Consider the following 26,805-nt stretch of genomic DNA (forward strand, 5'->3'; position numbering starts at 1 on the left):
TTGGAGGAGGTGGAGTAGGGGAGGGTGGGTTGTCATTGGCTAAGGTTCTTGTCCTCCTGGAATTTGGCACTTCGAGTGCTGGGCACGGTGAATCCCAGATAACATCGTCTTCTGCCTTCCAAGTTTTGGGTTCCATTGGCAAACAGATGGCATAATGAATTCACTGAGAAGCAGCGCCTCTGGGCCAAGAATGCGTGGGCGCTGTGCCAGCACCCTCTCCTTTAACTCTAGGAAGACTTGCTAGCCGATCAGCTCGCTCAACATACAGACATACAATGCAGATCAGGCTGAAGTTAGGGACTGGGATGTTTGCCCAGGCTGGGCCAGCCCAACCTGTTGGGACAGGGAACTCGGGAGAAGCAGTGAGGAGAAGCAGTGAGGAGAAGCCAGAAGATTTTCTGTGCTCTTTCATGGAACTTTTACAAAACACTTGCACACGGAACCTATTTATTTTCAAGCCAACAGTAGGGTTCCTCTCTATATCCATATAGAGGTTCCTCTAGATGTACCTCCCTGTATATGCGGAGGATTGAACCCCAACTTTCATCTTTCCCGGAGGAAGATGGCCTCAGGTCCTGGGGTTGTTAAGGACATCCTGTGGAGAAAGACCCATCTGGACCTGCTCCTTTCCACCTCTGAGGGGTGCAGCTGACCTGTGAGACCCCATCCCTTGCCTGGCAGGAGGACCCTATGGTGACTCCAGTATCCAGGCTGATAAAGGAGAGTTAAAATGATTGGCTCTTTGCCAAGTAAAGAAGGACAAGGCAGACATCCGAGTGGAGGTATTTTCCCAATGGGCCTTGAGGTCAGGGGAACCATGAGACCCAAGTCCCTCCAGTTTGGCCTGGGTTGGCACTAGCACCGCACCCCCCCAATCTCTGGCACAAAGAGGAGTCCCAAAAGCCTTTGTGCAGAATCACTAGTATCTGTTGCCAGGTTGTCAGAGGATTCTACTAGCTGCCTACCCCCTTTCTTGGGCTCCTACTCAGTCTCAAGCAGAAGGCAGCAGCCTCTTGGGGGAAGCAAATGGTGCTTCAGGAGGCCCAGGGAGTCCCTCAGTGGGCCGCCCCCAGGAGGAAGTTCTGGTGTTGTGAGGGGCCTCACCGACGCTCAGACTGGAGTTTGGAGTGCTGAGCAGCAGCGGCCATCTTGGCAGCCTTCACAGGAAGAAGGGATGTGGGCACTGCGACAGAAGCTCCTAGGCTGTGGAATCACATGGCCCCCGGTGTGGAGCTGCCGGGCGTGGAGGGGACAAGCTGTGGTATCCCTGTGTCCTGTCACAGCAGGAATCCTCTGCCACCAAGCACTGCAGGCCCCAGGACCCTTGCCAAGCTCGCACACCAGGTCAGTGCAGTTGTCCTTGTCCTCCTGCCCTTGGGTCACTCTTGAAGTTCAGAAGTCAAAACATGCACCAGCTGCATGGGGCAGGGCATGGGTGGGTGCCGTGGAGGGGCCAGAGGCTAGGGAGGGGTGAAGAGGTAAGTCCACCCGACTCTCAGCCCAGCAGAAGGAAGCTCTTCCCATCCAGGGAGGAGGCGAGAGAGGAGCCAGGTCCTGGTGCACAAGTCTCCTCCCCCATCACTCCCTGCCACCTGGGATTTCCTCCATGGAATCCCCAGTGCCAGGTGCTCTGGAGGCAGCATGGGACCAGCGGGCCTCACAGGGCAGTCAGGGTCTCTGTGTGAAACATGGTCCCGAACATCTCCTGCAGGGCCACAGGAAGGAAGGGGGAGAGGAAGGGAAAGAGTCAGACCTGTAGGGGCTGGAGGGGATAATGTGGCTCTCAGCCAAGCGATGCATTGAGTGTGTGTGTGTGTGTGTGTGTGTGTGTGTGTGTGTGTGTGTACAGGGGAGACGCAAGGCCAGCCCAAGGGGAACTGGTGCCATGACGACAGGCGAAGGTGCTAGAATCCACTTGTGCATTGCCCTTGTGTCCTGTGTGACCTTCCACATGTCACGAGTCCTTCCTAGTACTTCAGCTTCACTTTACTAGGTAAAATGAGGGTTGAGACTAGAGAAGCTGAGAATTTTTTCTCACTTTGATAAGCCAGTATTTCAGTCCTACCCAGGCTTTTTATGGGAATGTGTTGGAGATTCCAAGGAGACACAGAAACTATTCTGTCAGATCTCCATGGTGCTGGCTGTTTCCGACTCTCTCCTCTCCCATTGGCACTCTGAGATGTATTCAGAGTTCCATGGAGCCCAAACTCAAAATGAATGGAAAGAGACAGGTGTTATGTTTAATGGGCTCAAAGCCAGATTTCTCTAAACCTAGTCATCTGTTTGTTTGTTTTTTTTAAATTCAGGAGGTTGGAGTTAGTGGTAATTTCCATGGGCCTTGTGGGGCTAGTAACCCTTCATATCAACATAGGCTTTAGTTCTTAAGGGCTGTCCACTTGCAAAAATAACAGTGTACACTAGAATTGCAACAATAATACACCCGAGAATCCATCTGATTCTCCCAAGGGGCAGGGTTGTGGGAGCAGCTGTGTCAGGCAAGGAACAGGCACCCCATAAATACCTCTTTGTAATGAAAGGACACACGAGCCCCTGCCCCGTTAACCTTGTGGGGGACAAGCATTACCGCATTTCCCTGATTTACAGATGGTAACAACAGGGGCTCCTTGGGTTCTGTGGCTCCCCCAAGACTTCCAGGTTAAGAGTGGCTAAGGCGCTCTGGGATTCCACCCAGACTCCCTTTCCTAGGCTGCCTTCAGGCGGTGGGAAGAATGAGGATCTGCTGTTCAGAGAAGGGCGAGGATGCAGCTTTGCTGCTGCAGATGACTGGCTGCGGCTGGGGTGAGAGAGCCCAGCCAGCCCTGGGCTGCAGGGTCCCCGTCCTGGCCCCTCCACCTCGTCTCCCTGCTCACCTGCTCTAAGTCCCAGTAGCCAGAGTTGTCCTCCGAGTTGCACAGGGAGAGCTCGGTGACCTCCAGGGCCTGGATGGAGGGAAGCAGGTGCAGATGAGCCCAGTGACAACACAGCCGCAGGAAGGACACAGGCCGGCTCTGGGTGGGTGCTGTGCCTCCCACATAACTCGCCTCTTGCCCTCTCCCTCGCCTGCCTCCCCCAGTACAGCGGTGAACAGAGCACCAGGCAGGTGTGTGCCGAGGCTGCCCTCCTTAGCTTACAAGGTGACTGCAGGTGCCCGAGCGTGGCCAGTTCCCTCCCTCTCTGCAAGTCTGCGAGAGCCGGCTTTCTCCCCTACTGTGGCATTGAAAAGGGCTGTGTGTGTGCATGTGTGTGCACGCACGTGTGATTTACATGTCTAGGAATGTAGTCCGTAATGGGTAAATACAGAAGACATCTAATGTAAATGACCTACAGACATACAAGCAATGCAGGATACAGAGAAACCATAACAACTGGACATTATTGACGCGATAAGAACAGTGAGATTCACGAGAATCTCCCTGTTTGGTTGTGGAGGGAGAGCCTGTCCCTCCCCGCCTCCCAGCCCTCTAAGTTTCCCTCTAAGTGGGGAGGGCGGGAGCCAGGGTGGCCCCGAGCTGTCCCGGGAAGGCTGTCAGCTCTGGGAATAGATGGCGTCACCTTCACCAGTCTCTCTTATGGCAAAGAGCAAAGCATTGCTCTCAGGCCAGAAAAGTCTCTGATGACCTAGAGAGGGCAGGGGAGGCCCAGGTGGGGGGCATGGAGTCTAGGGAGGCCAAGGGCAGGGGCGGGCTGGGAAGGGACCTGCGGTTAGGGCAACTGTGGGACTGGTGCAAAGACCCCGCTTGAGTGGCCTTTTCTCTGACTCCGCAGCTTTCCAGAATCCTACACAGTGTTATTTGTACCCCATTCGCATGCCACTTACTGAGCTAGGAAATGAAGTGTCCAGAGGCTGAGACCAAGCTCAGACCCAGCCTCTCTGTGCATTGCCAGCTTGAGGTCTCCAAGGCCTGCTGAACTGAAACTGGCAGGGTCACTCCCTTCCCCTCCCTAAGTGTGGTCTGTCTGTCTGTCTGTCTATCATCTATCTATCTATCTATCTATCTATCTATCTATCTATTTTTGGTTTTTGAAACAGAATATGGTATGTAGTTCAGGCTGTCCTTGAACTCACTATATAGCCCAGGCTGGCCTCAAATTCCCAGAAACCCTCCTGCCTCAGCCTCCTAAGTGCTGGGATTACAGGTGTGCAGCACCACACCTGGCTAGGCCCTTTTAGAAAAAAGGCAGGAGGCTGTGGATGAGCAATGCCAGGTTGTAGGGCATAACACGCTAGCCTTTGTATGTTGGTTCAATCAGGGAGTTAATAGTGACAAAAGGATTTTAAAAATAATACACACATAGTTTTTAAGTGACATAAAATATATAGTTATCATTTAATCCTTTAAAAAAAAGAAACCAAGAAAGCTCTGTGAAGTTGGTAATGGTAGTTGATGATCTCATTCTACAGATAAGGACACTGGGATTCAGAAAAGTAGGTTGGCAGAACTGGGGTTGGAACCTGAACCTTCTAATGCTCCTTGGTCGGCCATGGCGGTGGCCTGGAGCCCAGGGTTCGCTACGGGCGGGACCTTACTTACCCCTTGGGCGCTGGGTGCTGGGACTGCTTCTCGGGCATTTTCGCGGGCAAAGAGGACCGCGTCGTGTATGCTGGGGAAGACGTGGTCGCGCTGTACACAGCCACCCTCGAAGACGCCTCCGTGGCTGATGTCATTGTACACCTGGGCTGGAAGGACGCAAGATCACGCTCAGAAAGATCGGCCCTGCAGACTGGTGCTGAAGGGGCTGGAGCGGGGGCAGCGCGGCCAGGGCGGGGAGAAAGGAACACAGAGGTCTGGGGGTCCCAGGGGGTCCGAGGGGATCCCAGGGGGTCCCAGGGGGTTCGAGGGCCCTGACGTTGGCTTCAACGCTGCAATGTCAGTCCTGGACAGCAGAGGGCAACATGAGCTTGAAGATGCTGAAATTTCCACCAGCAGAAGCGGTTTGTTTTAGGGGTTGGACTCCGCCGCGGTTCCGGAAGCACAGGCCTACGCATCCCCAGGAGGCTGCTGCCCGTTCCCTCTCCTAAGGCCCATCCTTCCTCTCCTTTACTTGGGTCTTTCCCGCGACTCCCGGTGTGTGGCAGACCCCTTACTCATCATGTTCGAGAGTGGTTTCCTGAGGGAGCGACTGGGAGCGGGCAAGGGATCTGCTGATGCGAACCGGGCGCACCCCAGCAGGTCGTGGCTGTTTCTTCCTCTCTGAGCGGGGCCTCTGCAGAGCCCTGCTGGACCCCCTAACCCTCCCAGTGCCTGGGTGCGCAAGTGGTGTGCACTTGCTGCCTTTCCACACCCTGTCCTTGGCCTCCGTGCTAACGCGTGAATGTCCACTGCTCTGCGGCCGCGTGCGTGGGAGACTGCAGCTCCGTGTGCCCAGGGAGGTGAGGGCGTGCACTTGTTTGCATCAGTTCCTGGGCCTGCTGACGGGAGGGGGTCCCCATTCACAGGCAGCCAACCCTGTACTTTACACAGGTGGAAATGGGTCCCTACACAGATAAAGTGACTTGGCCCAGGATACACAACAAGTCAGGGGCAGATTACAACCCTGGCTGTCCTCACTCAGCTCCACGGCCCTGACTGTTACTGAGGCCCCTAGGATGTTTATACCATCTGTGCTCCCCCCCTCATCTTTCAGCACTGGGGGTTGAATCCAGGGTCTTTGCACTGAGCTACACCCCACTCCTTCTACTGTTTATTTTGAGACAGGGTCTTGCTAAATCGCTAAGTTACCCAGCCTGAGCTCAAGCTTTACATTGTCCTGCCTCAGCTCCCCAGAGTGCTGGGATCCGAGGCGTGCGCCTCCACCCCTGCCTCTGGCCAGTCTCTTTTGACTTGGATCTGAAGTTCTTACTCCTATGCACACGTTTGGGGGAATATTAGAGTGCTCTCATCTCTTACCAGTGCCCCACCAACTGGCCCCACAGCGCCTCCCTCACCAGCTTCTCAGGCCCTTCACGTTGCCTTTCCTTACCATGGATGTTCACCAAGAAGACCTTGACTCCAATCTTCCCATAGGTGGAGCTCAACTGGAAGTGTTGGAGGAGGTTGAGGGTGGGAGACAAAAGGAAAGGAATGTTCTGAGTGGGTCTGAAAAGTGAGTCCCAAATGCATTTCAGAGAGGAAGCCAACAAGTAAGCAACCCCAAGGGACCTGGATGCCAAAGACAAAAATAGCAGCTGAACATAGCACTTCTCTCTGGAGTGTTGGCCGAAGGCGCTTTTGGAAAGTGGGATGGAAATGGGTCTTTGCCAACACGGAGGGCACTTAAAGTCACCACGGCCTGCCTTATGGGACCAGATCTTCTTTTTCAGTAGCTTGATTCCCACCTCTGTCTCTTTCCCAACCTTGTGGCTTCAGGCAGAAGCTGAAGGACAGGGTGGAGGCTCAGTGAGCCCAGGCCTTCAGCCAAGACCTGGACTCCAGGTCCAGGCTTGGGGAAGTAGGCAGAGGCTCCAGGCTGGGCCCAGGGCCTCCTCTGCCCCAGTGACTGCACCTCCATCTGAGCCCCAGCCATCGGAGGCCCACTGAAAAGTCAGCAGACGAGTACATGCATTCACAGTGTCCTGAGGTCGGGCACTGATCTCATTGCTTCTTCTCCCCTAGGCAGGCGCAGACCATGAACCTGTGGCTAACAGGTCTCTTCGGAGGCCTGGCGGATTGACTCCTGGTGGCCTGAGAGGGCACTTGGGATCGCCCCTGCAGGGACTCCCCAGCATGGGCCTGCTCCCTGGAGAGCATCTGCCCAGTCTCATCAGGGGCTGGGCCGGCTTGCTGAGACGGAGCCTCCCTGGAACAGGAGTGTGGGAGACGGAAGTATGCACACCCTCCTGTTAGGGCCTCACCTTGGCCAGGGCTTTGATGCCCATCAGGTCCACAAAGCTGACACCACTCATGTCCAGAATGAGGGTGTGGAAGGTGACAAAGGGTGGGATGCTGGTCAGAGTGTCCCTGGGTTTGGGCTCTGCAGAGGTCACCGGCTCACTTGGGGCAGCCGAGGAGGTGTCGGGGCTGAAGGTGATGTAGGATACGCTGGCACCGTTGGCCAGCGTCTGGTTGTTGTTGGGGTCAGTAGGGGTGGTGTTCTCAAAGTCCTGCTGCAGCTCCTGCAGGGAGACCGTCTGGGGGTGGCGGTCAGGGTGGGGGCTGAGTCAGGGACCACGGAACTGAGTCAGGCTTCGCTGCGGCTGAAGCAGCAGCGGGAGGGGACAGGTCGAAGAGGGTCACGCAGCTTGGAGGTGTGAACATGGGCCCTGAACACCCCACGGAGAGCCCCCCAAACTCCCTTCCTGTGGGCCTGTGAGCTTGGTCTCCCACATCCCCGACATCAGAGGACCTTTCCACAGGGGCCCCAAAGTCTTGGCCCACGGTGCCCTGGGAGGAAGTTCCTTTGGGGACAGCTGAGCTCCCTTCTGCATGTATCCACGTCTGAGTGCTTCTCCCTAGCTCCTACTTCCGCCCCAGCGCTGCTACTCTGGATTGGCTGGGCACCCCGGAAGTTCACAGCTGTGCCCCCTCCAGGCTTGTTAATAAGTCCCTGGGCAATAGCCTATCTTTGCCATAACATGGGAGTGCGGTGGTTCCCCTGGGAGCTGACAGCCCCTTGAAGATTGCCTGGCAGCGCTCGGAGACTTCCTGTCTTTTCCACTTGGGGTACTGAAGGTGGGGTGCAAGGGGCAAAATCAGAAACGGGGGCCTCTGTTCACCTTGCTTTTCATGAAGAGAAATTTCCTCTGCTGTGTGGGCATCGTCCTCTTCTCCTGCCTCCGGAGGTGTTTTTGCTTGGCAAGTAATACTTTCTGGGGGTCCATACCGGTCTGTCGGGGGAGAACCAACAGCAGTTTTGACCTCCACCCTTGTGGGGGTGGCCTGCTCTTAGCTCCAAGCCCCTTTCTGCTTCCATCTTCTGGCCACTCCTTCTTGAGCCTTTCTGGTCACCAAAGCCTTACCTTAGCAATGACCTTTTGCCTGAAGATCTCTGAATTGGCAAAGTAGATAGGAGAGCAGTAAGTGACGATTTTAATCCCCTCAATTTCCTGGACCTGTGACACGCAGACTGAGCTCAGGTTGCAGAAATGTCTCTGTTGTTTTTATTTCAAAAACACTTCTCCTTAGGGTGGGGGGACTGCAAGAGGAGGTGACATGCTCGTGGGTTACCTACCCTACTGTATGTCTTGGGGTTCACATAGATGTCAGTGTCTATGACCTGAGCCAGAGCATAGCCGTTTCGACTAGATGAAGAGGAAATGAAAAACGTGAGGATGAGGGGGTCAGGTGGGCCTGGAAGGATTCTGGGCAGAGCCAGTGTAGGACCTGCGCCCTGGGCTTGTGTTCGCCTTTCTGCACTGGAGGCGTGCCCAGCGGCCTGCGGTTAGACTGTCACGAGGGGAGGACAGGCAGGCCCTTGGTGCTGCTCCCCGACTCCTCAGGGAAGGTGACAAACTTAAGTGGCCCCGAAGTCACCACTTCCTGGTTCTAAGTTCTCAAGAAGGGAAGAAAAGGAGTCTTTAGCTTCAGCATCCTTCCTGCCAGTCCAGCCCCTTTCTCTCTGGTGCGGTTGGCTTTTACTACTGAAACCATTTTAGAAAGAGCACAGCGTCTGTCCTCTGCCCTGGTGCTGTCCTAGGGTGGTCTCACTGGGTCTGCAGTTGGGGCAGCACTTCTGGAAGTATGCTGGGTCTCACCCATCAGCTCTTCCTCTACTCTCTCTGTACCCCTCAGGCCTTCCAGTCTGTGCTGGCCTCCTGCGTGGCTGAGGATACAGGAAGTCAGACAGTTTGGCCCATCCTACCCGGGCCAGATTCTCCCAGGCCTGGCAGCACCTCCAGTGCCAGGCCTATAAGGTCGAGGGCACAACCTTGGCATGGGAACCCTTGGCAAGCTGGCCTGGCCACCCCAGTGCTGTGCATGGGAAGGGAGGAGACTGCTACTTACAACTGGGTCTGGAAGACCACAACCAGGATGGAGAAGGCAACACCCACGGCCACTCCATAGGGCAGGCTCAGGAAGAAGGAGGAGAGGAAGCTCACCACCCAGACACACTGTGAGGAGAGAGGTGTCAGAGCAGGCTTGGGGAGAAAAACCACCTCTTTCAGGAAGACTTCCGGGATTAAACAAGGTCACTCTGCTAGCACATTCTCAGATCTAGCCTCTCCTTTTCAGTGCATTTTTGCAATGATTTACATATTTGGGGTTTGGTTATACTTGCCTGTTTCCCTTAGACTGGGGGTGGCTGCCTGATCTCTCCTCCCCTCCCTCCCTCTTTCTTTCCCTCTCTATTTCCTTGGTGGTACTGGGATGGAACCCAGGGCTTCACACATGCTAGGCAAGTGCTCCACATGCTTAGCCCCTCCCTGAGACACCAGCATGCACAGGGAGGCAGCATGGACGTAATTAGAGCATGCACCTTGAACCAGACACACCAGGGTTCAGAGTTGGGCTCTCTTACTTGCTGTGGGAGCCCTGGTTTCCTAATTCACAGAGGGAAATGGTACTTATTTCATGAAAGGGTGTAACCAATATCGTCTCATTTCAAAGCCACCCTCCGGGTAGCGATAAGGTGATTGCTGCAGAGCCACTGAATGGCTGGGTTAAGATTTGAACCCAGGACGCCTCCTGCAAACCCTGAACTCCTCACCTCTAGACTACGCTAACGAGAGAGCAGCGACCAGGGGGCTCAGCCTTAGCCCAGTGTGTGGGTTTGGAGGAGGTGCCCGGAGGCTGCCCAGTACCTACACAGTCCAGCTTGCTTTTCCTCCACAGGTAGTAGGGGTCGGCGAGCTGTTTGAGGGAGTTCTTGAGGTTGACAGCTATCAGGGCTCCCAGCACAGACTGGAGGATCAGAGCATTGCTTGGTGTCACCTGGGGTGTCCCCTTCCCAACTCCTAGGGAGGGCTGCTTCCAGTGGGGCTCTTACCTTGGGGAGAGGGTACAGATAGGACCCCAGGACCAGCATGGTGATCATCACCACCAGAGACACGCACAGGCTTGCCATCTGTTCGGAGAAAGAGTTGGGAGCAGGGGAGTCTAGCTGTTGGCTGGTTCCCCCTGGAGCCTTTGGTGGCGTGGAGGTGAGGCAGGAAGAGGAGAGCCAGGAAGGCTGGCCTGGACTGCGGAGCCTGGCTTCCCTGGGCCTCCCCGGGACAGTCGTTAGCGACCCTGCACCACTCCCCAGCGCGCAGCTCACCTGGGATCTCCCTCCAGCTGCATCCACGGCCAGGGTGACGGAGAGTGCACAGCAAATGACGTGGATTTTAAAGAAGGAGCCGAAGAAGTTGCTGCAGCCCAGGGCGATCATCTCCTGTGGGGAGAGGGGCTGGGTTGGTGGGGGAGCGGGGACCAAACGTCGCCAGGTCGCCAGCCAGCCGTGCGGGCTGGATCCTGAGCCTAGGGCTTGGGAGCTTGAGAGCGACCCTGTGCTGTAAAGCCACACACTGGCAGTCAAGGGGAACGCAGCCTGTTGGGGCGAGAGCCCCCCGGCCCTGCTGCCTCATCTCCGTGCCCCAAGGAATCCTTGCGTGGCTTCTGTGGGTCCCCCTCCACCTGTCCCCCAAGGGTGGCCGAGCTACCTGGTTAGAATCCACATCGTAGCCGTGCTTGCCAGCCAGGGTTCGACCCATAGCCAGGTTGATGACATAGCCCACGATGGCCAGGGAGAAGGCTGTGCCAATCATGTCCTTCCACTGTGAAACCGTGGGCGACACCGGAGTGGGGAACCTGCCGAAGAGCCAGAAAGGAGGCAGGCCCAGGGATGTGAGGAGACAGAGGCAGCTGAATCCTTCGTCACCTCAGGACCCACGGTGGGCCAGGCCCTGGTATGGCTGAACTCGCCCAGTCTCCTGTGGTGCCGCCCCCACGGGAGGTACCATGGCTCCTGCAGCACCCCGGCTGCACCCTAAGTGATAGGGCCTCATTTGTCTGTGCCCAGATTCTGTCTGGACTCTCACTCTCGAGTTTACAGACCACAGGTCCTGGGGCTGGGTCCTCTCCTCCTTTGCCTGCTCCTTCTCTGCAGGACAGACTCTGTCCCTCTTCTCTGGGGGCCCAGCATGTTGCCTGATCCTAATAGGGTTGGCTGATCCTAATAGCTTTCTGCATGACTCACAGGAGCCAGTGTATGACAGCTTGACAGAGCCAGCAAGGGCCGATCAGAGAGGGCTGCCAGCCTCAGTGCAGGGGACTTACTGGGGAGCGGAGCAGAAAGACAGACTCTTCATAACCAGCATGCGGTGGCTGTGTGGCTCTTCTTGGTAATAGGTAGCAGTGATAATTCACATGTGGTCAGTTTCATACACTTTCTAAACCCTCCCTCTCTCGCTTTCTTCCTGTCATTGTACTGGGGATTGAACCCAGGAAGAATTGAGCTACATCCTGTTTTTTTCAGTACTGAGGACTGAACCCAGGCCTTCACATTGAGACATAGCCCCAGCCCTTTAAATTTTTTTCTTTTTAAAAATTTTGAGTTCTCACTAAGTTACTAAGTTGCCCAGGCTGGTCTCGGACTTGCAGTCCTGCTTCACAGCTTCTGGTCAGGTGGCTGGGATTTCAGGGTTGTGCCTCCATGCCTGGCCTCTGATGACCTCCATCTGAGGCCGGGCCTTGGTGGGGGGCAGGCCACTGGGCCCCCTGGACTCACCCATGTTGGATATGTCCCACGACCTGCATGTGATACTTCTGGGGCATCTTACAGCTCCCGGAGACGGCTGTCGCCACCACCACCTGCAAATCCCAGAGTGCAGAATGGGGTGGGCCGTAAGCTGAGTTCGAGGGGTCTCTCCCAAGTCTCTCTTTTCTATGTGGGCCCCAAATTCTACCATTCTGCTGCCTTGGGGCAGCTTCGGGGGGGACAGTATGAGAACAGGAAGGGAGGAAGAGCCCCACACGGGGAATTGGAATGGGACTTCCTGTCCCCCTGGCTGTCCACGGAGGGGCGGGGCGGCAGGTGGGGCATCCCTGGCCCTGCCTGGAGCAGGTCCTCTTCTCTCAGGCCTCGTCCTGGCTCTGGGAGGTCCTTACCACAACCACCTCTGTGGGGATGGGGAAGTGGATCTTGTGCATGTAGCGAGCGTTGAGCTCCTTCACCAGCACCAGGAAGACGCCACTGATGAGGGCGAAGATGAGCGAGGCGACGTTGGTGTGCGGAAGGTTTTTGCAAATGTCAATGAACGTCTGTGGAGAGAGCGTCAGGCTCACGGACCTGGGCCTCTCTTCCCACACGGCCCCACCTTGGGTGCCTGCGCCAGGGGAGGAGACGCCGTGGTGCTCATGCTGGTGGCACACGAAGGCCATGGGCACCGTCGCAGCGGCCACCACCCTCTCCCAAAGGGCACCTCAGGAGCTGGGCCAAGACTGCTGCCTTTTCCTCTACAAGAGCACAAACTGAGAGAGGAAGGACGGAGGTCAGACTTAAGGAAGGACTTTCCAGGCAGGGAGGGCTCGAGGCACTGGAATAGGGAACCCATGCTGTGAACCTCTCCTTTTCTGCAGCCATTAACCGTGGCCTCAGCAAGCTCGGGAGGCTCGTGTTCGACCCCCATGGCCAGCCAGGGTGGGAAGCCCCTCCAAAGCCCCTCCCCAGAATCCCCTCTGAACAACAGCTCAGCCAGCCCTTGCTGAGCACATCTCAGGATGAGCAGCAAGAGGGTTCTTTAGTTAACTGCTCCCATGATTGCTCAACACCTGCCTCCTTTGCAGGTGTCGCCCCAGACTCACAAGGACGATGGACCCTGGGCCTGAGTAGGAGGGGATGGTCAGTCCGAAGATGTACTTGAGCACCGAGATCAGAATCTGCAGGCCGGCAGCCGTCATGAAGCCCCGGATAAAGGACTCAGACAGGTAGATGGCCACGAAGCCAAACTGCATGAAGCCCAGGCCCATCTGGAAGGGAGAAAGGGGTGGTGGGAGGATCAGGAGGGGTCATCTGCTCTGCAACCTGCCTGACACCAGCCTGGGCCCGAGCCCCATGCAGCACGGGACAGCAGCAGCTCTGGGGAAATGAGCCCTCTGTGCCTTGTCCTGCCCTTCCCTGGGGCCTGTGTGCCCCTTACCAGGCCCTCAGTTCTTGTCGGGCGTGGGTCTCTTTGTCACTTTGCCTCTCTGGCTCTGGTCCCCTTAACTGTAAAACAAGCCTGGTTCTCCCTCACTGCCTCCAGTCGTGGTCAGTGGCACCACCGCACACCTGGCTGTCTAACCAAAAACTTGGGAGTCATCTTCTTTCACCTCCCACATCGAGCCCCGTCGCCGTGCTCTGTGATGCTCCTGGCAAAATGTCCCTGGCACCTTCTTCTCCACAGCCACCACCCTGGTCTAGGCCCTTGTCACTTCTGGCTGGGTCGCTGTAGTCCCTGCAGGTCGCAACATTGGTTCTACTCCACCTCCACCTTCTCTGAAGCCCCGAAGACCCTTATGCACTGCCAGTTAGACCGGAAGCCAATGCTCAGGGGACTCCATCCAGACTTCACTGTCTGGCCCCTGCCTCGGTTGCTGGTCTCTTTCTGGCCCTGTGTCCTGCAGCCTCAGCGCACTCCTTGCTGCTCAGATTCTACCCTGTTAGGCCTCCGTGCAGCTCCCCCTGCCTGGATCTCCCTTTGGCACCTGTTCATTCATCTACCGGTAAATTCTATTCATCCTCTCAGAGGCCTGGCATCACCTCCTCTTTCAGGTCTTCCTGGCTCTCTCCTCTCTGTTCCCAGCTCCATTGTGCTACCTATCTCTGCACAGAAGTTTATCTGTTGACATGGCTACTTCCTCTGCTGGCTAGGAGCAACTTGTGAACTGGGCCCCTTCTGACTTATCTTTGTATCCTCAGGGCTTAGCCCAGTTCCTGGCATAGAGAAACAACCAACAAAACGAAACAAAAGAAAACAAGGAAAACCACTAACTGAATGAATGAACGAAAGGAAGGTGTTCCGTCCCTGAGGCTGCTTGTTGCTCTCACATTACGCCTGCTGCGCTCCCCTTCCTAAAACTTAGGAACCTTTGCTCTCTTTGGTAGCAGCTCAGGCTATGCAGGCTGTGCACCTGCCACGTGGCTGGGGGCGGATGGTGCGGGCTGGAGGGGCCTCTGCAGACGCTGACAGAGAGTTAGGGCAGCAGATCTGCCTCGGTGGTTTTAAAATTCAGGGCATGGGCCAGGGATTTAGCTCAGTGGTTTCGCTGCCTGCTGCGCAAGCTCAAGGACCCAAGTTCGATCCCCGGTACCAAAAAAAAAAAAAAAAATTCAGGGCAATTTCATCACCATTGCTGGACTTAAGTATGGACCTACCAGATGCAGGTGGGAAACTACTCTGACATTTCAGGTCCTTTCTGGCCCCGGGGCGGGGGTGGGGAGAGGGAGGAGGTGGAGGGCCTGCGTCAGATTTGACATCACGTCATGGGCTTTGAGGCGGGGTTTTCTGGTGCCCTTGTGAGGCAGGGCTTTGAGGGGCTGGGGTGTCCCCCTCACCTGGATGATGGCAGTCAGGCAGGCGAGTGTCGCTGACACGTGCAGCCTCTCTGTCTCCATGGCTGCCGTGTCCACGTAGCTCTCATTGGTGGCATTGTTGAAGACCCGGAATTTTGACTCTGGGGCCAGGTGCAGACAGATGTTACCCACCAGGATGCTGATAACGGCAAAGGTACCTGTGGTGTCCCACACAGCCAGCAAAAATCAGAGGTTTGGAGCACGCCCGTGGAAGCAGCAGAAGGCCCAGGGACGGCTTCCTTGTCTGTACCACCCGTCTCCGTGACACAGATCTATCACATCTAGCCACCGCCTATGTTTTCTAAGGTGCTCTTGTCCCACCCGTCAATGATCTCACTGGACATGAGAGCTCAGAAGTAGAAGCAAAGCCTGCACCAGAAAGCAGCCCTGGCGACAGGTCCTTTTTCTCTATTCACTTAGCACCAGAGAACTCCAAATGTCCGGCAGTGGCCTGCTGGGACCAGTCGGCATTAGATGGTGGCTTCCTGCATTTATTTAGCCCGAGTAGTGTATGTATTTGTTTTGCCAAGTCCTCCTCTCCTTCCAGGGAAGGAACTAGAACAGGTCCTGCTAACCGACCACGGAGTCTCAGTGGTTTCTCCAAGGTCACGGAGGACCTGGGGCCGACTCAGCGATGGACTCTCCAAGACTGACCCACCCCAGCTTTGGAAGAAAGCAGGTGGAACCTGAGCCTCCTTCCCATGGTATGCAGCCTCAGGGTCCAGACCATCCTGCCTGGAAAGCGGAGCGGCCTTACCTGGCACCATCTGGTGCACACTCCCCAGGAAGAAGTAGATCAGGAGGGGGAAGAAGGAGGAGTAAAGGCCGTTGACCGCAGGGAGGTTGGCCAGCAGAGCGAATGCCATGCCTGCAGGTGACGAAGAGTGAAGGCTCAGAGCACAGTTGGCTTATGGGGGTTGCAGAGGGATGAGGTCGGGGTAGGGAGAGGACTCCTAGGAGGGCATAGCAGGCCAGGCCTACTGAGGGGCTTCTCACCTTGTGGCACCTGGATGCATCCCCCACTGAGCCCGCCAAGCAGGTCAGGGAGAAGGTACTCTTTGATCTTATACTTGGGGAGCCAGGAGAGCACAGGCAGCAGCTTGAACACCACAGTTTTGATCTTAGCTGAGGAGCATCTGCAGGGAAAAGGGCAGGTTGGAGAGGGCTGGTAATAGCCTGTCCATGCGTGCATTTGAAACCCACTTGGATCTCGGGCAGGATTCTGGGCACCCACACTGAGCTGCCTGCCAGGGCCCCCAAGGGGAGCAGCAGGAACTTTCTCAGGACAGCTCCCAAGCTTGCCCTGGACATCAGCTGGATGTCTCCTTGCTGCAGTCTAGGAAGTCCACAGGCTTGGCTTCAAGGTGTGGGTCGCATGGTGGTTCAGCCTTTGAGGTGTCGGGGCCTCCCCTGGCTCTGATGGCCTCTCTCCGGGAAAGGCTTCTTTGGCTCCTGTTCATGCGAATGCGGGCCCAAGCACCCCGGCCTGGGCTCCTGCAGCTCCGCCTGCATCCTGTGCAGTAACAACTTGCTTTTTGTCTCTCCTGACAGCAAACCCCACCGTGGGAGAAGTCTGTCTTTCTTGTTCCTACTGTATACATCCACTGTTACAGAGGCTGCTTAGTAAATACTTGTGGAATAAAAGAATGAAGAAGTGAATGGATTAGCTGGTATTGAAAGTCAGTCTGAGCCAGGGGCTGCCTGCTGCCCTTTTTCCTTGAACTTTCCCCAAAAGGAAGGCTCTGTTGTCCCCACAGGGTGCGGCTCTGCTGACTCCCTGTCCTTGTTTTGTGTGACGGCCTCCGTGCGGGAGTTCTCTGCTGGTTAATGCACTGTGGAGGAGGGAAGAATGGGAGACTATTCCCTGGCCACTGCGGGCCAGGAGAGTCTATCCCTTCCCTGTTTGTTGAACACCTTGAGGCCCTTTCATGGAAACTCCAGAGCAGTCAGAACAAGGGTGACAGCCGCTGGATTGATGACCGGAAGGGGCTGCTTTTCTTCTCCCAGTTGAAGGAACTCAAATACTCAGGGCCCATGTGGTGACTCACTAGCCTGGTCTGATTAGGCTTCCCTGTCCGGCACCAATTCCTGCTCTTTGCTCTTGCTCAACAATAGTTTACCCGACACTGGGCCCCTTGGATGTCACCCAAGACTGAAACCAACACAGATAACGCTCTGTGTCCTGGAAAGTCCAGGGAGGTTTTTCTGTCCCAACAAACACCCTGCGGAATGGCATCACTGGCTGCCCAGTCTCCTCTGGGACTTGCATGTGGCTCTCCCATCCCTGGGATGGTGGAGGGGGAGATGGGCTTGGTGAGTCGCTTAATGCATCCTTGATGTCTTGTCCTGGGAGAGAAGCAGCCCTGCAGGAGCTCTGTTAGGCTGTGTTGTGTGTGGCAGAGAGAACTAGATTCACGAGTAGACAGCTGGCTGGGGAAAGCATAACTCCTCATACGAGTGGTAGTACCTGTCCAGCCTTACTTGCAACTCGGCCGTCTGCGAGGCAAGCAATCTAAAGTCTGACAGAAGAGGTAGAAGCAGGTGCCGAACAACCACACCGAGGCCTCAGAGGTGCCCCGGTGGAGGGAGGGGTCGGCTTTCCAGGCACTCATTGATCGACAGATATTCACCAGACACCTTCTGTGTGCCAAGCCTGTTCGCAGTCTCCTATGCATCATGGGAATTGTTGGCTTCCCACCTCCCTTTGTGGTTCACATCATCCTCATCTTTGAGGACCACAGCAGACCTCCCCGTTGCTCCAGCACAGATGCAACCCCGACTTGAACTCTTTGGGAACAAAGACTGACCGAGCCCACCTATCCGAGGAGCAGAGCTGTGGGTATTGGTGTCCAGAATTGGGGCACCCAAGGCCTTGGCTGTAACTGGGCAGAGATGGAACCTCCCAAGAGAACCAGGGTTGGGCCGGGGCTTTTAGTAAAACCCAAGTGGGTGATTCCCCTGGCCTGAACCAGTTCCACCTGCATCTCCACTTCTGCCACTGGCAGCAACCTCAATCCAGGTAACTGAATCAGCTCTTAGCCCAGGGGAGTGAGCGTGCACCAGCCAGCCCACAGCTAGGCCTGGACGAGGGCCCCAAAGTAGGAACGGGGAGGGCGAAGCACGTGGCCTCAAGCCCTGGGGTATGGATCCGAATCACCTTGTGCAGCCCTCTGCTTTGAAGCAGGGAGACACTGCCCATCAACATGCCAGGGATCCAAGGCAGGAAAAGCCTGGAGGTAGTAGGGCCTTCAGGTAGGTCATCCCCTTTGGGAGAGCCCAGGAATTTAGAGCCTCCTGTGGAATTCTCTGGACCAAGTAGAAGAAGGCCGGAAAGAGGAGAAATGGCAGGAGTACCCCTCCCCTCCATTCTACAGCTTGTGCACCTCCTGTGAGGACCCAAGAGAGACTTGGGTGGACGGAGTCTAGGGATGCAGGGTGCCCTGTACCCTCCTGAGACTGTAGATGCTTCTCGTTCCTCCTCTCCACACCCCCTGGGGCTCTCAGGGAAGATGAGCTTGTAGGCACTGAACTTGAGGGTTTCCTGAAGCCCCGCTGTGGAGATACTGGTGCAGGAGCCACGCCCGGAGCTGGAGGACTTGGGTGGGGAGCAGAGGAAGGAGGAGGCTGGGCCCTGGGCCATGGTACCTGAAGGCATGGCGAAGCTTCTCTCCCACTGGGTATGTGCGATCCTTCTTCTCAAACTCCTCATCGAAGAGGGTGAGGGAGTACGCGGCTCTGTCCACCACGTAGCGGGGCCTGGGCTGGCTCATGTCTGGAGTGCCTACGAGCTCTGGGAGGAGCAGAGAGAGAGAAGATGAAGGGCATCTCTCTGCAGCACAGCTGGGCCACCTTCTTCTGCTCCTCCTGCAGCAGTTTTATGCTGGCCTTCCCCACCCCATGCAGCACGGTGCCTCCCTTCATCAAGTCGCTTCTTTTGGTGGCCTTCCTCCCCGGGCACTGGTGACACACACCCTCACCGTGGCTGTTTTACTTGGTGCCAGCACGTGGCTGACACTGCGCACCTGTGACATCACTCTCACCCCCGCGGGCACCAGGTGAAGAGGAGGTGGCAGTACTGGGGCAGAGGTCACAGTTGGATGCAGTGTGTTGAGCCTGCTCCTCCCTGGGCCCTAGACCTCCCACAAACCATTGTCTCTCTCCGAAAGGCTCCTGTCATTCAGCCAGGAACAAATAGAGAAAACAACCTTCCTGGAAGCAGAGGGATGATGAGGTGACCTCAGGAGGACCCTTCCTGAATAGGAGGCCTCGGACTTCACCAACAGGTTTCCCTGGGAGGGACAATGGCGTGTCTGGGAAAGTCAGGACGGTCCACTGCCGGCTGTCTCTCCCACAGCTTCCGGTGCCTGAGCTTTCCCCCACCCTTGTGTACTGGCGTCTCTCCTCCTTGCTGTTTGCGCAACCTCACTGAAGTCCCAGGAACTGAGCTGGGCAGAGCTGGTGCCGGGGCCCTGAAGGCGCCTTCCCCTCTATGTCTCTTGGTCCCTTTCCCTGTCCCCTGCCCTCCAGGGCCAGGAGAAGCTGCGAGGAAGATGCTGGAAGAAGCGGGGAGTGGGGCAGCTTCGGGGGAGGCTTTGTGCTTGGGATTGGGGGTTCAGGGTGGCTGTGGCCAGCTTGAGATACAGCTGGACATGAACCCACAGGGAGCTGGATGCTGACTTCCTGAGGGGGTCATGGGAGGAGACCGGGCTGTGGGTGCAGTCTGTGGAAGAGGACAGTAGGGAGAGCTAGAGAGGGGTTCGCTCAGGGTCCCCGACCTGCTTCTAGTCCTGGCTCTACCGGAGAGGTGGAATGGTGACCTTGGCTCTCCAACCCCGATTCCTCATCAGCAACAGGAGGGTAGCTTCCCAGTTCAGAGGACTGTGCAGAGGATGGGATGAGAGGGGAGGGAGTGAGAAGGAATGAAGCAAAGTGCGAGGGGTGTGCATGTGTGTCCTGTGGTTAACAGGCTGTGCTCCAGGTGGGGACGCTGGGCTGACACGTTCCGTTTGTTCGGCCTCAGCACTGAGGTCCACTGGGAGCTGTGTACAGGGAAGGTGGACTTTTGGCCAAACCTCATGCCTGGCACCCAGTTCAAGGCAAGGCGGGGATGGACCTCCGTGCCCAGCCCCTTGCCTGGGCCTCGGTTAGGACTCTGCAGTGCTTGTTGAGTGAATCAACGTGGTGTTTTAGAGGAGGTGGGCAGAAGTGAGTGAGGCCTTGCAGTGGGAGAAATGCAGAGCAGCCTCAGAAAAACAGCACAAGTTTGGGAGCCAGAATGACCTGCGTTCAAAGATTCAGTTTCTTCCTTGGAGAAGGAGGATAATAACAGTGCCAGGCAGTGGCCGTGAAGACTCAGTGAGGTCATGAGTGTGAAGCGCCCAGCCTTTCCTGGCCCCATGGGGAATGGTAAGGCCAGTGATTACTGTTATTAAGGTGGGAGGTGCTTCCTCCTCCCACTCTCTGGCTTCCACCTTCACCTTCTCTGAGGCAGGGTGGCCTCGCGCTCCCTGGCCACCCCCTCTGGCCTGCCCAGGTCTGGCTTCCCAGGTGGATTTCTTGGCAGGTTCTTTAGAGAGGAGTTCAGAGCTCTATACCTGGGCGTTAGAGAGAGACTTGTGGTTTGGGGAAAGTGTCCCAGGCCACCCAGCAGACACTTGCAAAGAAATAACCCAACTTTCTAGGCAGGCTGAATCCGAAAAGAGTGCTTTGGAAAAGGGGCTGCTGACAGGAACTCTCGAAGCCACGGCACCCAGCACGCGGGGACCCTGAGCCTCCTTCCGAGGAAGCGTCCCAACTGAGAAGCTCTAGTAGTTCCCCGGGATGGGGTGGGGGGGTATTAACATCTGACCCCACCACACCCTACTACCCTAACTCCACCGCCAATTCCCCCGTTTCCTCAGTAGTTCCTTCCTTCTGTCACTAGCCTCTCCTTTGCCACATGTCCCTGCCTGTTCTCAGCCTCCACATTCAGTTGTTCATCAAATCTTACCTCTCTTTCCTCTCCCTGTTCCATATTTCCTCCCTCTCTCCCTCCCTCTTACTTACTTCCAGGAAGATCAATCAAGCCCCACATCCTTATTTTGACATTTGCTTTCTCATCCTCTGGCTTGTTTTGGTGGATTCAGGAGATTTGTTGGCTGGGTCTGCTCAGCACCCAACAAGCTTGGGTGTCTGCTCATTCTTTCCTCCTTACTCTAGTGTCTTGACTCATTCTGCCTTTCTAGACCTGCCCATCCTTAAGACTTGCTTAAATTCTTCCTCTCCCGCCTTCCTCTCTCCTTCCTCCTTTCTATAGTGAACACTTTCCCGATCGTCCTAGCCCAGACGGATCTGTCTTTCTTCAGGGACCTCCTTCCCGGGTTCCTGTCCATCTTGTACCCTGGGCATTCCTGTCCATCCTTCTAGGGAGGGAAGGGGGAAGGGGTGGGTGGTGGAATTGCTTCAGAGCGTGAGCAGGTGGGTGACTCAGGACTGTCCCTGCCCTTCCGGGCAGCTTCCTTTCCGCTGGGGACCAGATGCTAGGGAGTCCCCGGTGACACAGGCCAGCAGGGGGAAAAGCTCCCTTGCTTTACTGCCAATGACATCTACCCTTTTCCCAAACTGTCTACCCATCCCATCCCTAAACAGGGTGAACTGGAAAAGGCTCCTTCGGTTTGTACCACACATGCAGAAAGAGCCCAGCAGCCAGTTGGAGTCAGGAAGTTTTGTCTGGAAGGGAGCTTGCGGACCACGCAAGCCCAATCCTCTATGTGGCTGAAGAACCTGAGTCTCAAACAGAGGGGGGAGGGGTCTGAACCAGGCCTTGACTCCCCTGAAAGTGGTCCTGTGAGCAGGGGCTCTGGACTCCGGGGACAGCACTGATCTCTGCTTCCCGGGGTTGTCCCCTGAGTGGCATCCAGTTTCCTTTCAGACCATTCTGGTGACCTTGCCATCTCGCTGGTGAGACAGGATTTCTGGGTTCTGAGTCTCCCTTTTTTTGGTACTGGGGATTGAAGCCAGGGTTTTTGAACTGAGCTCTATCCGCAGGCCTTTTCACTTTGAGGCAGCTTGTTGCTAAGCTGCTAAGCAGCCCAGATTGGGGTCATGTTTGGGATTTTCCTGCCTCAGCCTCCCAGAGTGCTGGGAAAACAGGGATGCACCCAGCTTTGAATCCTCTTTTGGGGACTTTGTGGTGGGGTCTGCCTCCCAGCTGGCTTCAGGTTACTCAAGACGATGACAGAGTCACAAATCTGCGGGCTCTGGAGCTCCCCAGCCCTCACCGCCCTGCCTGCTCTTCCGAATTCCAAGAAGAGGGCTTGAGGTGGAGCCCTCACCGCCCTGCCTGCTCTTCCGAATTCCAAGAAGAGGGCTTGAGGTGGGGTAGGGCAGCAGGGAAAGGCACTTCATCCCAGCCAGTTTTTCAGGCCTTGGGACAGTGGAGGAAAGGGGCTCGGGAGGTGGGGAGGGCCTGCCCCTCCCAGACAGGCTTTGAGGCTCTCTGAGAGCTCAGGGGCTGCAGGGTCCTGGGGAGCAGGGGCTCCTCCTGGGGTGGGGTGTGGATGTGGGAAGTGGAAGCGGGAACGAGAACTGAGAGAAGTAGATGGAACGAGACAATTTGATCCCTAGTTAAACAGGCAGCCCTGCCGGGTGATGTCAGCATCGGCCAAGTGTTCTGCTGCCCTGGGTATGTATAGGGGTGCCTGCCGCCTCCCACCCTCACCAGATCAGGACCAGGAGCAGAGCAGGGGCCGTGTGACCTCAGTGAGGAACAGAACACTGGCCCTGCCCGCCCCCCATGCAGGGAAGGAGGTCCAAAGAGCTGGAGAGACTTAGAGGGGGCTGCGGCTGCGGGGCTTCAGAGGACAGAGGGGGACACGGGAAGAGCAGAGTGGGAGATGCGGGTGCCCCGAAGGCACCCCAGCTCTGGGGGGCCAGTGAGGCCAGTCTGGGGCTGGGGACCCAGGGGCCTTGCAAGGCTGAGGAGCTGGGCAAGAGGACTCAGTGGGTCGCCCCTACCAGGAACTCATGCAAAAGAAAGGCCACTGGGTCTAGGGCTGTGGACGTCCTCAGAACACTAGGCACAGCACCAGAGTCACAGCTTGGAGAGGCTTGGACTGGTGCCCGGCCTCGGGAACCGCGAAAGCAATCTGGGCCACTCCTGTTGCTGTTGTCACCCTGAGGTTCTCCTTCCTGCTCCTCAGTTCACTCGGCTTCCTTGGCCTTCCTTTCCCTATCTGCCCTGAGCCCTCCAGATGTTCCCAGGACCGGCAGGAGGGAACGCAGGAAGTCTTTTCAGAAGAGGCCAAGGACGTCTGGGAGCAGGGCTGCAGGATCCCCCATGTGGGTTCTGGTCGGGTCTGGAAACCTGTCGCCGAGACCCCAGCCCTCTCTGTGTGTGCGTGTGCGTGTGCGTGTGCGTGTGCTGTGGCTGGGGAACCTCTGATGCGTCTGTGCCAGGTACGGGGCAGCCCCAGCTTGGTGTCCTTATCACTGTCCCTACCTGGCCGGTCACTGCGTTCTGGGAGAGGAAAGGTCACTTTGAGGTTTCCCCTTTGCTCCAGCTGCTGGTAGCCTCTGCTCATCCAGGGGGGGCCCCAGGGAAAGGGCACCTCTGTCTGGCCAGGGCCGAGTGGGCCAGGAGGCCTTGGATCTCAGCCGGAGACGTGTCCCTGACAGGAGAGGGAGCTGTAAAGGACCGTGTACCCCTAGGGCATTTCAGATACTCTTTCTTTCCGTCATCCTCAGGGTTCTTGGGTGACTCCTACCCCAGCCCGAGTCCTCCTTGGTGTTGTGAGGAAGGACAGCATGTCCCGGACAATGTCTCACCCCTTTCTCCAGCTAATTCCCCTCCACCTCTGCTTCCCCTGCTGGGCATGGGGACAGTGCGAGGATGAGGAAATGAGTTCCGGTCAGAGGGACCAAGGCTTCAGGATGCTCCCCAACAGCAAGGCCCGAACAGGGTCACGTGGCCCCTGGGATAGACGCCCGGGTTAGATTTGTCGGTGTCTCCAGACCGAGACTGGCCTCCCTGGGAAGCAGGGGCCCAGACAAGGAGACCGGTGAGGTCTGAGTATCCAGGACGAGGCCCGGCGTGGCACGGAGTGAGTTCTGCTCTTGTGTCTCTAGGTGACCCTGTCACCCTTCAGAAGTTGGACTGTGTCCAGCTGGTCCCCTGTCCCCCAGAGAGGCGACGCCTGTTGTTCAGTGTAGTTTAAATCACACTCACTACATACTGACTAGGTGCCTGTCTCCTGCAAGACTGAGCACTAAGGGATACAAAGAGTCCATCTCGGCTGGGTGTGGTGCTGATGCTTGTGATCCCAGCACTCTGGGAGGCTGAGGCAGAGTGACCGAAGGTTGTAGTCCTACCTGGGCCACTTGGTGACTCAGTAAGACCCTGTTTCAAAATAAAAGAAGCTCGGCGTGAAAGACTCTGGGTTCAATCCCCGGTGCCGAAGAGGTAAAGAGCCCCGTCTGCGCCCCCTGGATTTCATACAGACGGGCCTCAGAGCCGTGGAGCAGACCTCGGGCCGAGCTGGGACGGCCACCCTGGCAGTGAGCGGTTGTGGGTGTGCCAGTCTCTGTGTGCCCAGGCAGGCTCTGTCAGGTTCTGAATGCCAGGGCCAGGGGAGAGCCCGGGGGTGATGGGGCTGTCTGTGAGAGCAAAGGCATTTAGGGGGACAGCCCTGGCTCATTCTCCCTGCCTGGGGGCTGTGTCACACCAAGGGCCCTTAAGCCAGTGCTTAGACCCGATGGGTCCAAGTTCAAGAGAGGAGTCGGCCCTAGGAGGGTAAAAGATTTGCTTGGCCTGGGCTGGACCCTCAGAATGGAAATCAGCCCATTGCCCCAGGGTGATGTGGGACCCTCAGAGCTGCCAGACAAGGAGCTGGGAAGAGGGGAGCCTGTGGGGCTGGCTCGTCACCCACTCCCGGGGAACTGGCTGTCACCGAGTGCCACTCCGGGCTTCCATCTGGACTCCCAGACCTTCACGGGGCTCCTTGTCCAAGTGAGGCTGCCCACAGCCCCCTTGGAGACCTCAGCAGTCTAAACCCAAAGCCTTCAGGGCTGACGCATTGGCCAGGGAGCTCGCCCCTCGGGCCCGCCCACTCCCCCACCCTGCCCACCCTCCAGGCCTTGCTTTGCTCTGCTCCACCTCCTCCAACTTCTCAGGGTTAATGGGACAAACAGGATTCCTTGTGGTCCGTGCTAAGTGCCTGAGCTGAATGAGTGACGGAGGACATCGGGGAGGGTGGGAGGAGGAGGACAGCCACACAGAGCAGGCTGGAGAGCCACGCATGAGGGCGCTCCGCTTCCCAGGCTTGGAAAGAAAGGGAGAGGCACAGCCTGCTGCTTCCAAGGCTGGCGTTCTGAGGACAGCCCGGGGTCCCCTCCCTGGGAGGCTGGGCAGGGCAGGTGGCTCTTTGGCCCCTCTCCATGTGGGGCTCTACGGGGCCTCCTCCACCATGGCCTCTGTCCTTCCACTCCCTCAGCCAAGCCTGGCCTCAAGGAAAGTCCTTCCCGGAAGTGGGGACCCAGCGGGCTTCTCAGAGGTGAAGACCTGGGGGCTACTTCCAGACTTGAGGACCGCAGTGTCCTTCCCACTTTGCTCAGGTGGGAAGCAGCCCACCCTGTGCCCAGTGGGTCCTGTCATCCCTCTCCCAGGGCTGCCCTGCCTGGTGGGGTGGGCTGGGCCGGGCCAGGTGGGGCTTACCGGTGGGTGAGCAGAGCAGCTGGGCAGGGCTGCAGGTGTGTCTGGGCAGCGGGCAGCCAAAAGGTGTTCTGAGGTGTGTGAAAGGGCTCTGCTCAAATAATCCAGGGAGGCGTTTATAAATAACTTCACCTCAGGGCCGCGGGGTGAGCCCCGGCTTCTGATTGGCTCCGAGGGGAAGTGGTTTTGAACACTACACCGTAGCTAAGCCTGAGGAGATAGGAAAAGGAGATAAGGGGGAAAAGGTCCCAAATGAACAGCCCTTTTTTGTTTCCCTGAGGGAGCAGGGCTGTTTGATGGGAGCTTGGCACTTCCGAAATCCACCCTGAAGACAATAGGTCACATTCAGCGGGGCCCCTGCCCCTCAGGCTCCCCCAAGGCAGCCCGCTGAGGAGGGGCACCGGGCAGATTCCTCTCTGAGCTTGCTGTCCTGCTGCCTGTGGGCTGGGGGTCAAGCCAGACAGCTTCCTGGACAACGGGGACCTTTGAGGCAACCTGTGAGGTGGGCACTGGGGCTGCCTGCTTTGATGGACGGAGATCTGGGGTGGGGGCACAGACCTGGGAACGCCCCTGTGCAAGGAGATGCGCCGTGTCTGGGAGGCCCCCAGAGCCTCTGGGCTTCCAGAGCTGTGATAGAGGGCCCGTTCCCAGCTCTGTCCCTGCCCTTAAGTCCCTGTGAGCCTGGGCCTTGGTCTGTCCATCAGGGAAATGGTGAAAGCATCCCTGGCCCTCCCGGCTTCCAGACCTCACACAGAGAGAACATGGGGGATTGGGATCTGGTAAAGGAGCTCCAGAAACTGGCTCTACAATGATACGGAAGGTGTCCTGAAAGCTAGTAAACCTCCCAGCCACCGGCTTCAGCCACTTCCAGGAGTCAGTGTCTGCAGGGCCACGGCACTGCTCAGGCTGCTGCCTGCCTCTGGGGTCGGAGAGGCCCTCGGAGTGGCCCTGACAGTGAGGTGAGGAGGGGGATTCCCTGACATCTTCCGGGAAGAGGAGGGCCCCTGGATGTCAGGTGCCCTTTCCCTGAGAGAAGTGGGGCTGTGCTGTCCCAGTCCCGAGTGGTCCTTCCATCCCTCCAGGAGAAAACAGGTGCTCTCGGATGTGGTGGGATCACCGGAAGGCACAGCTAGAAGTTGGGGCAAGAGTCCCCCTGAGAAGGTGAAACGAGCTGGCTTTAGTACATAATAGGACTCAACAAATATTTGTTGAATGAATGGAAGAATTGTCTACCAGCCCAACCCAAGGGAGAGTTCGTAGATGCATTGCTTGTGGGGCTGGGGAAACACCCAGGGTCACTCAGAGTTGTCAGGGTGTAGCCAGCAACGAGCTGAAGAAAGCCAGAACACAAGCGGCCCAACTCCTGTGCTCAGGGAGGGATGTGTGCATGGTCAGTGGCTCTAGGACCCCTCCCAGGCCCCTGCATGGACCGAGCATTGCTCCTTCATCCCTGGGGCCATCTCTGCCTTCCCACTGTGATGCTGGTTGCTGGTGGTAACCAAGCACTCAGCTGTCTGTCTCCAAAGCCTGTGTACCCATGCAGAGGGTGGCGGACAGGCCTGTGCTGTCCACTTTTTGCATCCTCACCTCCTAGCCCAGTGCCCAGCACTTAGCATGAGCTCAGTATAGGTTTGCAGAATGGATGTGTGATCGTGCAGTAGGGCTGCTCA

General features: G+C 57.0%; 1 protein-coding gene and 1 long non-coding RNA gene across 3 annotated transcripts in view; one reads left to right on the top strand and one right to left on the bottom strand.

Moving 5' to 3' along the window:
* LOC106010840 (uncharacterized) overlaps nucleotides 1-26,805 on the top strand; it is a 61,855-nt gene that overhangs the window by 23,793 nt on the left and 11,257 nt on the right. The window contains exon 2 of the long non-coding RNA XR_002388512.2: nucleotides 12,681-12,821. This is a non-coding gene — a long non-coding RNA (uncharacterized LOC106010840). The remainder of the gene's footprint in view (nucleotides 1-12,680; nucleotides 12,822-26,805) is intronic.
* Slc26a9 (solute carrier family 26 member 9) lies at nucleotides 433-25,222 on the bottom strand. Of its 2 annotated transcripts, XM_004862077.3 has the most exons (21): nucleotides 25,139-25,222; nucleotides 18,094-18,238; nucleotides 15,445-15,584; nucleotides 15,206-15,316; nucleotides 14,431-14,606; nucleotides 12,699-12,863; nucleotides 12,003-12,155; nucleotides 11,623-11,705; nucleotides 10,556-10,703; nucleotides 10,174-10,287; nucleotides 9,904-9,981; nucleotides 9,723-9,818; nucleotides 8,922-9,028; nucleotides 8,149-8,218; nucleotides 7,937-8,029; nucleotides 7,694-7,804; nucleotides 6,833-7,108; nucleotides 5,962-6,016; nucleotides 4,533-4,678; nucleotides 2,871-2,939; nucleotides 433-1,705 (listed from the first exon to the last, which is right to left on the bottom strand). In XM_004862077.3, exons 2-21 carry the CDS (start codon nucleotides 18,216-18,218, stop codon nucleotides 1,658-1,660), a joined length of 2,364 nt encoding a protein of 787 aa, XP_004862134.2. In that variant the 5' UTR covers nucleotides 18,219-18,238; nucleotides 25,139-25,222; the 3' UTR covers nucleotides 433-1,657. The 2 variants fall into 2 exon arrangements, 1 of the variants encoding a protein (XP_004862134.2); XR_015444263.1 differs by lacking the exon at nucleotides 433-1,705 and having other exon boundaries at nucleotides 2,908-2,939; nucleotides 4,533-4,673; nucleotides 25,139-25,216.

Source organism: Heterocephalus glaber, unplaced genomic scaffold, assembly GCF_053883595.1.
Source record: "Heterocephalus glaber isolate CG9 unplaced genomic scaffold, H.glaber_assembly_v1.0 deba00001600, whole genome shotgun sequence".
Classification (NCBI taxonomy): domain Eukaryota; kingdom Metazoa; phylum Chordata; class Mammalia; order Rodentia; family Bathyergidae; genus Heterocephalus; species Heterocephalus glaber.